At 42.0% G+C, this 12,333-nt stretch overlaps 1 protein-coding gene across 1 annotated transcript in view; it reads left to right on the top strand.

The window, feature by feature from the left end:
* LOC148016009 (epoxide hydrolase 3-like) overlaps positions 1 to 12,030 on the top strand; it is a 111,771-nt gene extending 99,741 nt beyond the window's left edge. The window contains exon 5 of the mRNA XM_087664210.1: positions 11,748 to 12,030. Within this exon, the coding sequence (XP_087520336.1) occupies positions 11,748 to 12,000 (253 nt within the window). The 3' untranslated portion in view covers positions 12,001 to 12,030. The remainder of the gene's footprint in view (positions 1 to 11,747) is intronic.
* Positions 12,031 to 12,333: the final 303 nt, after the last annotated feature.

Genomic DNA, 12,333 nt, shown 5'->3' with positions numbered 1-12,333 from the left:
CCTCCTCCATAGGATCTATTTCCACTTTGGTTACATACATCCTCTCTGCCACCCACCTACATCCTAGTTGTCTTTCCTCCTTCCTTTGAAGTGCTACCAATGAGGCTCTAGCAGCCCTCTCTTTCTCTAAGAGACCTTCCCTCTTGCTCCTAGCCTTCTCTTTAAGAAAGGAGCTCACCTCTTGCAAACTCTCAACCAATTCCCTAGCTGCCTTCCCATTGAAAATGACTAGGCCTTCCAAATCCTCATAATATGCTCCCTTAATTCCTCATCATAATACAAGTATAAAGGAATTCTAATGTTGGTACATGTTCCTATGGCTCCCTCCATACGAACCAACTGTACTGATGCATGATCTAATAAAGTGGTTCCTTGAATAATACTAACTAGACCCCCCTTGTCACAAGCCCAGTCATCTTTATAACATCTATCAAACTGGGAGAAGATCCTAGCACTCGTTGTCCTATCTCTTCTGGAGAACTACAAGGAACCTATAGATTTGCCAAACTCTGCTATGAACCAAGGGTCCTGTCCTCTGAAATAGAAAATAAAATCCTTCCAAGCTGCCTGCTCTCCTCCTCTAATAGTGTCTATGCATTTTCCCTTCTATTCTCCAAAGCTTTGACTATATTAAAATCCCCACCTACAATCCAATGGTCAACATGAGGTAGAGACAAAGTGAGTGTAGTCCAAAAAAGTCCTCTCCCCCTCTAGTAATTAGGGGTGTATTTGACCAACAAGCCTATTAACGCCTCCAACACTCTCACAGATACCCAAAATGCTCTCCCTACTATATGGATGCCCCAATCCTATACTATATGAAGCCAATGCTTACCAGCATAGAGGCATACATCTACATGTATCTTTGAGGCTCCTATAGTAGGCACCCAATACATGAAACTTCGTGCAAGCAACAGCTTTCCACTACACTAGGAGATCCTCTCTTCCAAGAGGTGATGCTCCTATAGCATAAGAAAATCCACCGATCCTCTAATCAGTGCTCTATGGAGATCTTGTCTCATGAGGCTCCGTCCTTAGCAGAAAAGTCTTCCACCAAAGCCTCGAATTTTCCATGAGACGATCCTCATGGAGATTGTCTAAGTCTCTCAAACCGGCAAGACTCCATGGACCATTTGTGTCTCTTCTGCTGCCTAGTGTATACTTTGTCGTGTGTCATTGCTGCAATTTTTGCAGCCTCGTGAAGGGATGGGAACTCGATGGAGTTTAAAGAATCATCTGAATTTATGCCAAACTTCTCACTTCTTCCCTCCCTCTGATGAGTAACTAGATCCACCTTTGTCTTCATGGAAATCCCTCCCTCCTTTTGAGTATCCGGGACCTAGGAAACAAGCTACTCAATGGAGGCCTCAACTACAGGATTCATCTCAAGTGTTCCAAGTGCATCCTTCATTGCCTCACAAGGTTGGGTGTGTGAGCTAGCTGCTCCATTCCACATTGGGAAGTCACTGCCGCTCTAGCTACTAGTGCTACGATACGTGGTTGAGCCTCTATCACCTGGGGCTTGGGAGAGGGAACCTTAGGTACAACCATCTTTTGTGCCTCAGATGTCACAATTGAATTCCTATGTGCAACAGGCCTAGGATCCCTAACAACTATCCATCATCTCTCAACCTGTTGCTCTTGCTCTTGTCTCTCTCCCTATCTCTGTCTCTACCTTCTCCTTTTTCTAGCAACTCATCTCCTTTGTCGCTCCCTTTCACTCCTCCTGTGAGGCAAGGGCCCTCCCCCTTCATCAAAAAAGGAGTTTGAGCGAGGCCTAGTATTGTGTCTCCTCTGCTCCATCCTAGGGCAATCTGCTGGAAGGTGGCCTACCATCTTGCAAGCAAAGTACTGTCCTGGGAGACTAGTGTAATATATCGTCTGAATCATACACCCTTTGTGCATTGATCAAATCTTGATGGCTTGAAGAAGGTATCCCAATGCTCAAGTAGGGACCATAACTTTGACTAATGGGTGTTGAGGTTGTCCCTCTGCCATTGCATGTACAAAGGTCATGTCCTGCTGAATGACACACCCAAAAGCTCTGCCAATTTGGGCTGTATGAAGCAAAAAATACTAATTGAGGCCAGGGAGGTGTACCATGATAGACATGCCATCTCCAAGCATGGAATAAACCTTGCCTTGCCCTCAATCCATCTACCAAAGAAGGCGACTACAGTTCGGATGTCTAATGGGCTAGTGGCAAGCGCTGCTGTAGATTGCTCATGTGCTAAAGCTGATACTGAAGCACCCTTTCCCCAATAGGGTTACCTTTGTAACTTTGGCTGGAGTACCTGTGAGAGCTGCCTGTATCATGTCTTTCAATGCATGCATCAGTGGTCGGTCACCTACCAATCGGCATGCCAAAGATGGCACCTCCAAGGCCGCCACTCTATCTCTAATGTTGAGCTCTGCATCAAGATCAAACCTGATCTGTGGGGTAGTATTTCCGTGGGAGCTATTGGGGCTGCACTGTAGTCCCTAAAGGTGGAGGATGTACCGGCTACTATCTCATGGATCAAGTTTTCTCCTTCTTGCTGCTGTGTGGGATCTTGTGATGCTGAATTTTCGACACTCTCTTAATCCTGTGGTAACTCTTGTGAGGAGCGAATGAGTGATGAGGAGAGGGCAACCATTGCTTGGAACAATGCTGCTAGGGTGGGGAGAGTAGAGGCCATGAGTTCAGTGAATGGTAACTTCTGTCTACCCCCTCCTCTCTGCAAGCAAGCAGGCCCTTAGCTTGTGGAACCAGCCTTCCTTCTCGGATAACTTGAAGATATGGGCCAAGCTGGTCTGGCAAATTGATCCAACATTCCCTATAGAGTCAACAAGGGTGTAGACTGTGTTGCTTGTCACTTGCAAAGCAGGTGGGTGGTCACATCCATTGAGGGTGGTCACCTGCAAAACAAGTGGGTGAGGTTTGAATGGGGGGATTTGGCTTAGTGCCCATTGTCTTAGATCTATAATCATCATCAAAATGGTGTGCCATCTAACAGTGTTGACAAAACGTGTTCTTTGGGAATTCTGCCCTCTTTTGGGGAGTGGAAACAGGGGCCCCCTCTGTAGATGGCAAAGAGGGCCTCTTATAAACTTGATCAAACAATTGTGCATAACAGAACAATTAACACTCAAATTCATAAAAGGTAGGCAAGATAAACTGTGAGATTACTTGCTGCATAAAATTGAAATATTCGGGAGGCAACTTGATAAGGAACAATATTACTTTATCATTGTCAGACTTTGGGGGTCTAGTGGTGGCAAACTCAGCAAGTAAATGCCAGTACTTAACCAACTTGACCTTAAGGCTTATGCAATGGGTCCCATCACAAGCCACATAGTGGTCAATGAAGTGAGCCCACTGGTCAAGTGCTCAGTCAAAATGTCATATTTGGGAAATGAAAATTAGGGGAAAGAGCTTGCACCAACTCGACTATCCTTGTAGCATTGTCTGCTTGTCCAAGAGTAGACAGTGTCGTATAAAGACCAACAGGGTTTTGCTTGGCCAGCCCCTAAACAAGGTCCCATAAGTCTTGTGAATCTAAGAACATGCCGCATGAGATTAGACAAAGTTGTGAAGTTTGACTAGTTAAAACAAGTCTTGTAACTAAAGGCATTCTTAGTTGTTAAAGATGGATAGAAAGAATCATGAGGTGCCACATGAGTGGATTGTGGTGGGAAGGCAAATGTATGGCCCAATGCTACATGTGGCACCAAGGTGCTTGGCATAGTAACTTATGGCACTTGCCTAACTAAAGGTGGAGTTGCTTGATAGAAGGTGGATGGCCTACTAGCATTTGCACAAAGTGTGTGGCTAGGTGACACTTGAGGCTTGATACGCATGGGAGGAATGTATTTGCATGTAGGTCCCCATAGGTGCTTGGTTTTGGGGATATACCCCAACAACATGCATCTCCACCACCTGGATGTCTTCGTACAACATGTACAAACTAGTACAAACTAGTACAAACTAGCACAAACTAGTACACAGCAACCCATTCATACAGCAACCCATTATTGCTGTGTAAAAAGAAAATCTCCTGAATCAACAGTGAATGAGTGGGGTTACCTTGTCTTCGTCTTGAGCCACTTCTATTAACATTCACATACTGATATGGGTCAAGGTTATCATGAGTACTTAATCCCATAGCTTGCGCATCAGCAGAAATAAATGAATGACCAGCTGAATTTAAAATTTGTTTGTCATTCACTGATTCTGATGGGTTTGGATGGAGTGGATATGGCAAAATTCCGATGTTGGTGTTTCCTCCTTGGGCTGGGAGTTTTGGATCATCTGGATCATCATCAATGTCATGCTCAGATTGTTGTGCACCTTCCTCCGATTGTTTTGTATACACGGTCATCAGGATGGTATGCCAAAGCGCTAGGAGTAGTGCAGGGTAGATCTGAGCTCACCTCTCCTCGCCTTCAGGATCCAGCTGATGCCACTGTCAGCTGGATCCTGAAGGTGTAGGTGGCAACAAAACTAGGTATTCAACAGTGATGATGGCAAAGTTGATGTGCACTGTTTGTACAGCTTGCAAATGATGACATCAGTAGCTGGGCTGTCTCCAGAACAGCACAATGCAGGATTGAACAGGTTGCCAAATCTGGAACGATGATCATCAGCTGGGGCGGCCATCAGATGGTGAAAACACCAGCAGCAGCCTCTAGAACAGCAGCAAAACAGGTCATGGAAGCAGGCGTGTGACATTAAGGTAAATCAAGGGAAACATGCACGAGGATGACCGTCCGGGGTCTTGGGCGCCCGAACGAGGTTTAGGGGAGCCTAGAACCAAAGAGAGTCCAAGAATAGTAGGACTCACCAAAGTTTGACGGCTGGCAATCGGATCACGATGGGTCTGGCCAGCAATGAACAAGGCAAGGCTGGGAGGTGCCGTCCGGGGTCTTGGGCGCCCGAACGAGGTTTAGGGGAGCCTAGAACCAAAGAGAGTCCAAGAATAGTAGGACTCACCAAAGTTTGACGGCTGGCAATCGGATCACGATGGGTCTGGCCAGCAATGAACAAGGCAAGGCTGGGAGGTGAAACGATCGCTCGTGCTCATTGGAATCAAATGACTTTTTCTCTGTTCTTGATCGTCTTCTCCAGAGCCTCCTGTCAAGGTCGTCGCCTGACATTGGTATCAGAGCCATTCGTGAAGTTCCTTTCAAGCGAGGCCAGGTGAATTGACGGATACGTTTGAGGCTAGGCGAAATGACGGATACATCACCCGTCATATGTTAGTACTGGCCGAAAAGGGAGACGCCGCAAAGCGTGACAGGCCGTAAGGGAAAGTGAAAGGCGTGAGACGTGCCACGTCACGTAAGTGTGACACATAGCGGGCAGAGGAAAGGCGTAAGGCGGAGCATGAGACGGCGGTCAACTGTGGTAAACGTGAAAAAGGCGTCAGAGCTGTGAGGCGAAACATGAAGACGACTGCTGTAGTCGTGATGAAAAGTACCAAATAGCATTCAGGCCATACACGTCACACAGCTGTCTTCAAGGAGCAATTTTGCAGTAACATTGTTTCCTCCCGACTGAGCCAGCATTTAAATCGCCACCAGCTGACTGAAATCAGTCAGATTTGTCATACATATAAAAGACATATTTGTGGTCCAAGTGATTGTCCCGTTTTCTGCCAAAGAACTTCATTTTCAGCGTGACTGGTCTAGTCCGGGAAGATAAGGATTGTTCCTCACTCTTCGGGCTTACTAATAAATCCAGCAGCAGCTGCCTTGTCATTAAAACCAGGGAAGTACTTTACTTTGTATGCAAATTTCTTATCTTTGCTTTCCATTCCAGTGTATTAATGGCAGAAAAAGGGAAAGAGGGAGTAATGGAAGGTTCTAGTTCTAGGGACCACCCTATGGTAGATCCCCATGAATCAGAGATGCAAGAAGAACAGTGGGAAGAATTTTTTGCTACACGAGAACAATTTGATGATCTTACTGCTCGTGTACAAGCTCAAGGGGTTCAAATGGAATTTTTAACTCAAACACTCACTGAAATAAAATCTCAATTAACTTTATTGTTAGAAAGAGATAAAAATAAGATAGAAACCTCAGATGTCCCATCTTCATCGAAAGATTTAGATGTGACTATGCTAGATCCTAAGGAACCTCACCACAAGTTGAGGGATAATCCAGTTCTAAAAGATATGAAACCCCCTCAGTTTCACGGGGAGGAAAAAGATAGAAATAAAGATACAATCTTTAATTTCCTCCAAAAATGGGAAGATTTACATAAACTTAAAAATACCCCACCACATCTCCAAGGACTAGAGGCTAGTTTAACTTTGGGGCCCAAAGCATATAAATGGTGGCGAACTTTAAAGGAGGCAAATAAAATACCTGAAACTTGGGCTCAATTTGAATCCGTCTTTTTGAAAGAATTCCTTCCTGAAAATGAAATGGAAAGAAATTGGGAAGATTGGGATTATGTCAGACAAAAGGGAAGACCCCTACTGACATATCTGGAGGAATATCGTGAGATAATACTCAAATTGGAAGGAATAGATGAATTTCAAAAGACAAGAGGATTCATTATTGGACTAGATAAAGCCTGTAAAAAGGAAGTAAAAAGGAGTTCACCTAAGACGCTGGAAGAGGTAATTAAATTTGCATTAATTAATAAAGATAGTATGCGTCCAGGTACACTCACTAGTCTCACTGATACGGAGCCCAAGTCTAAGGAATTGGAAACCTCAAAATTTGTGGGCAAATTTAAAAGAAAAATGCCATTTTTTAAGGGTAAAAAACAACCTTTTGAAAAGAAACAATATCTCGGGCCAAAGTTAAGTCCTGATGACTTTGATAAGGCTAAAAAAGAAAAGTTATGTTTCAATTGCCTATCCCCTAACCATGCTGCTTGGAATTGCCCTCAAAAGAAAAAGGGGGAAGACAAAGGAAGGGATAAGGACAAGGGCAAGGGAAAAGAAAAACAAATCCATGTAGTGCAGACCTTAGAATTAAAGGGGCATGAAAGGTATAAATCTTTAGAGGTCTTGCACATGGATGTACAACACAAGTGTTGTATGTCAACTTCTATGTGGCAGCCTACTTTTGGGCCACATGATTTAGTTAGAGTACATGGATTGATAGCTGGAAAGAGGGTTGGAGTCATGATTGATGACTCTGCTACACATAATTTTATAAATTATGCACTTGCCAAAAAATTGAAACTTCCCCAACAAAAGAGTGGGCATCAATATGTTGTTCGTATGATGCAAGGTCAAGATAATAAAATATGGGATACAATGGTATCCAATTTGGAAATTGAGATTTAAGGATATAAAGATAAACTTGATTTTCAAATTATGAACATGAAAAGAGCGGATATTGCTCTAGGGAGGGAGTGGCTATGGGGATTGGAACCATCCTTAAAACGTAGTTATCACCATAATACACTGGAATTTGAAAGGGATGGTAAGACTTTTGTCATTCAAGGTGAACATGAAGTATCTGATAATCCTTTGTTGTGTTCTGCTGAAGTTCAGAAGCTGATAAAGAAGGAAGTTTGTGAGGTATATATGTTATGGTCTCTTCCTATACAAAATACTTTTACTTTTTGTAATATAAAGCAACAATTTTCTTATGTTTGTGAGTTGAATATAAATAATGAATTAAGTAGTTTGTTAGATGATTTTAAAGATGTGTTTCCTTTTGATTTACCAAGTGGCCTTCCATCAGATAGGGGTGATATAAATCACCCAATTGACACAAATAAGGATACACACCCTATTTCTAAACCACTATATAAGTTAAGTGAAACACAGTACCAAGAAGTTGAAAGACAAATTAAGGATTACCTTGATAAAGGGTTTATACAACCCAGTAATTCACCTTAGGCTTCACCAATTTTATTAGTGAAGAAAAAAGATGGTTCTATGCGACTTTGTGTTGATTATAGAGCACTTAATAAAATAACGGTGAAGAATAAATTTCCTATGCCCAGAATGAAAGATCTTTTTGATCAATTACAAGGGGTAAAATTCTTCACAAAGATAGATTTAAGATCAGGCTATCACCAAGTAAGGCACAAGATGTTCCCAAGACAGCATTTCGTACTAGATACGGGCATTATGATTTTTTGGTGATGCCTTTTGGCCTCACTAATGCACCAGCTATCTTTATGAAGCTGATGAATAGTGTCTTACGGCCCTATCTAGGACATTTTGTAGTAGTCTTCTTGGATGATATCTTGATCTTTAGTAAATCAAGAGAACAACATTTGGAACACTTACAATTAGTATTCCAACTATTAAGAACACATTCCCTTTATGCCAAGAAAACTAAATGTGAATTTTTTGCACAAGAGGTCAAATATTTTGGGCATATTATCTCGAAAGAGGGAATCAACATGGATCCAGAAAAAGTAAGGGCAATTATTGAATAGCCATCTCCAAGGAACCTGGAAGAGCTGCAGATCTTCCTAGGTTTATTTAGATTTTATCATAGATTCATTCGAGATTATGCCAAAATAGCTGTTCCAATGATAGACCAACTTAAAGGGAAAGGAAAGAGCTTTAATTGGGGAACAGACCAAAATGAAAGTTTTCAAAAACGTAAGGTAGCTATTGCTACAGCTCCAGTATTATTAATTGTGGATCCCAATAAACCATTTGTGGTTGAAGCTGATGCCAGCGACGATAAAGCGATAGGCGCGGTCTTATTACAAAAAGGTCGACCAGTTGCTTTTGAAAGCAAGAAATTAGACCGTGCAAAACAGAATTATTCTGTTTATGAGAGGGAGCTGTATGCAATAGTACATGTAATGAAGAAATGGAGGCACTATCTGTACGGTGCCAAACTTTTGATTTTATCGGATCATGAAAGCATTAAGTGGCTTAATGATCAACCGGATTTACACGGGCGTAAAGCCAGATGGGCCGAACTCCTCCAAGAGTTCGACTATGAGATAAGATATAGAAAAGGAAAGTATAATATAGTAGCTGATGCACTCAGCAGAATGCCAATCATTAATGAATTGAGTTTTACTCAATTCACTTCCAACTTGCTTGAATCTTTAAAAGGGAAATGCCAGGTTGATCCGGCATATTCCAACATATGGGAAGCAATAAAAAACGGGGATCCAAATGAAAGTGCTTTTACTGAGGAAGGAATATCTGAGGATGTTCAACAAGGAAATGGAGCATCAGGGGTTGCTCAAACTAGATTCAAGTGGAAGAATTTTACCATTGATAATGGTTATTTACTCTACAAGGGTAGGGTATGTGTCCCGAAAGATACAGAAATAAGGCGCCAGATACTCTTTGAGTGTCATGATACCCCTAGCGCGGGACATCCAGGAGTTAATAAGACTTATAGTCTTATTAAAAGGCAGTTCTATTGGCCTAGAATGAATAAGGACGTCCTTGACTATGTGGTCAAATGTAATAAATGCCAGGTTAATAAAGCTGAAAGATTGAAAATGGGAGGACTTCTCCATCCACTAGAGATTCCTTCGGGAAAATGGGAGAGTATCTCCATGGATTTTATTGTTGCTTTACCCAGAACACAGAGGGGGCACGACTCTGTGTGGGTGATTGTGGATAGGTTAACCAAAATGGCTAGGTTCATTCCAACTTCAACTGATGTTAAAACACCAGAATTGGCTAGATTGTTCGTAGAGAACATATACCGATTGTATGGCCTTCCGGCAAATATAGTTTCTAATTGGGATAGAAAATTTGATAGTCAATTTTGGCGTGCGGTATTTAGGAAATTGGATACTAAACTTAGCATGAGTACGGCGGATCACCCGCAAACTGATGGGCAAACTGAAAGGGTTAACCAAATCCTTGAAGATATGCTTAGGGCATATGTAAGTAAAAGGCAAACTAATTGGGAAGAGTATCTACCGATAGTAGAGTTTGCATATAATAGTGCCAAGCACTCTTCCATTGGATATAGTCCATTTATGTTAATGTATGGGTTTCAGCCTAGAGCTCCTTTTGCAGTAGGACTGCATAAGGAAAAGGTTTAGGCAGCTAAGGATTTTTTGGAGGATATGAATAGTATGTTAAAATTTGCTTAAGAAAATATTAAAAAAGCTCAAAATCGAGCTAGAGCATATGCAGATCCTCACCGAAGGGACATCTCCTTTAAAGAAGGAGAATTGGTCTATCTTAAAGTGCCTGAACAAACTAAAACTATGAAAAAGGGACAATGTCCAAAGCTTTCACCGAGGTATTGTGGTCCTTTCATAATACTTAAAAAGGTGGGAGAATTGGCTTACAAGCTCCAACTACCTGCTGGTAGTAAAATACATCCAGTTTTTCATGTAAGTAAATTAAGGAAGAAGCTGGGTGATTTGGATAATCTAATCTTAAATGATGACATTGAGGAGCTATTAAATGACCAATCTAATCCACATGAACCAGAAAGAATATTAAATGTTCGTAATAGACCAACAAGGAATACTATTTATCAAGAATGTTTGATTAAGTGGAAAGATTGTTCAGAAGAAAGCTCAACATGGGAGCGAGTAAGTACTTTAAAGAAAAGGTTTCCCAATTTACAGTTAGACCTTCCAAGTATCGTTTTCGAGGACGAAACCGATTCTTAAGGGGAAGGAAATGTGACATTGATGTGACATTAAATGTGACATTAAGGTAAATCAAGGGAAACATGCACGAGGATGACCGTCCGGGGACTTGGGCGCCCGAACGGGGTTTAGGGGAGCCTAGAACCAAAGAGAGTCCAAGAATAGTAGGGCTCACCAAGGTTTGACGGCTGGCAATCGGATCACGATGGGTCTGGCCAGCAATGAACTAGGCAAGGCTAGGAGGTGAAACGATCGCTCATGCTCATTGGAATCAAATGACTTTTTCTCTGTTCTTGATCGTCTTCTCCAGAGCCTCCTGTCAAGGTCGTCGCCTGACAAGGCGACTGGCTGGAAAGCAGGCTGATGATGTCCTCCACTAATGGTGATGTCCTCCACATGGACAGCAGCAGGTAAGATGACGGCCGCAGCTGAGAGATGAGCAGCAACTCCAGATGGGCTGTGGGCAGCAGTGTGATGATAGAAGGCTAATGGTAAGGGTTGGAGAGAGATGAAGAATTAGGCATGAAGGGATACCTACAACTGATTGTATTTATTAGAGGATTTTGGTGCATTTGTCCTACTGTTCAAAAATAAAGCCTTTTACTGCTTTTTAGGGCTGCTTTAAGGAGAATTAAAGATTAATGCCCTATAATTTAGAATCAGTGCAAACCCTAATTTAAGTGGCTCAAAAAGAGTTACTAGAGAGGAGAGGAGGGGAAGTGAATGAAGCAATGACAAAAAGAATTAAATAGAAGAGGATTGCTAAATAGGATCAAAATAGGCATATGAAGCTGAGGAGACACCTGACAGAATGTGTGCGCCAAACCTCAGTGCCTTAATCAAGGAGCATGCTGACCCTTGGATTTCTGCTCTTGCTTCCATTCCTTTTCAGTTCCAAGTCATTGGGCTTCATGATGAGGGCCTGCATGGTTCATCTTAGTGGGTCAAGTCACGAGGGAAGTGACCTTTGTACATCCTTCTTTTTCATTATTAGTAAAGTACCCACTACACACACATGCATGTCCGCATGCGCACACAGAAGAAGAAAGATATATTAACGTCTGTGAAAGGCCAATGTGACCTATGAGACAAAATCAAAGTACACACACACAGGGCTGACTGTTTGACTCCTGTATTTTATGTTCATAGTAATTAATACAATTACCCTGTACAAAAAAAGAGAAAGCCGATTGTTTGACTGCAGGAGTTGGGAGTTGATGGCACCTTGGAGTCATGCAAAAGTGGTTACTCCAGCATATTTTATTGCAGCATCTGAAGATATTGTGTATGCATTACCTGGAACGAAGGAGTATGTGGCAACTGGAATGAAGGAGTACGTACCTAATCTTCATGGCATAGCTGTGCTTGAAGGCCTTCATCATTTCATGCATGAGGAGAATCCTGATGTTGTCAATAACCACATTCTTAACTTTCTAGGGAAGTTTTCGAAGGACTAGTATATATAGACAACTTTTGTGCTTTTGAAACACACTCATTTTTCCAATGTTTTCTTGGTAGAATGGATGGTTAAGTTTTGGTATTGTATAAATATATTATTTCTGCTCTTTCAGCTTCAACTTCTAATGATGATCTTTGGATTTAAACAATTGGTTGGACACACAATTTTCAGCTGTTATCCAAGCTTGGACATCTATAGCTAATTTGATTGTCGTCTTCCATTTCAACCCTTTTAACTTCAGACAAGTTGTGCTTGCTACCTGTTTTAAGATGTATAATTGTGGAATGCATGGTAAGGATACGATGGAATCCTGCTACATTGAACGGTATTT

The sequence above is a fragment of the Lygodium microphyllum genome, chromosome 23 (genome assembly GCF_053477565.2).
Source record: "Lygodium microphyllum isolate KBCC chromosome 23, Lygodium_microphyllum_v1.1.10, whole genome shotgun sequence".
Lineage (NCBI taxonomy): Eukaryota > Viridiplantae > Streptophyta > Polypodiopsida > Schizaeales > Lygodiaceae > Lygodium > Lygodium microphyllum.
The sequence above is the reverse complement of the archived record's forward strand: the minus strand, read 5'-3'. Positions and strand labels throughout refer to the sequence as shown.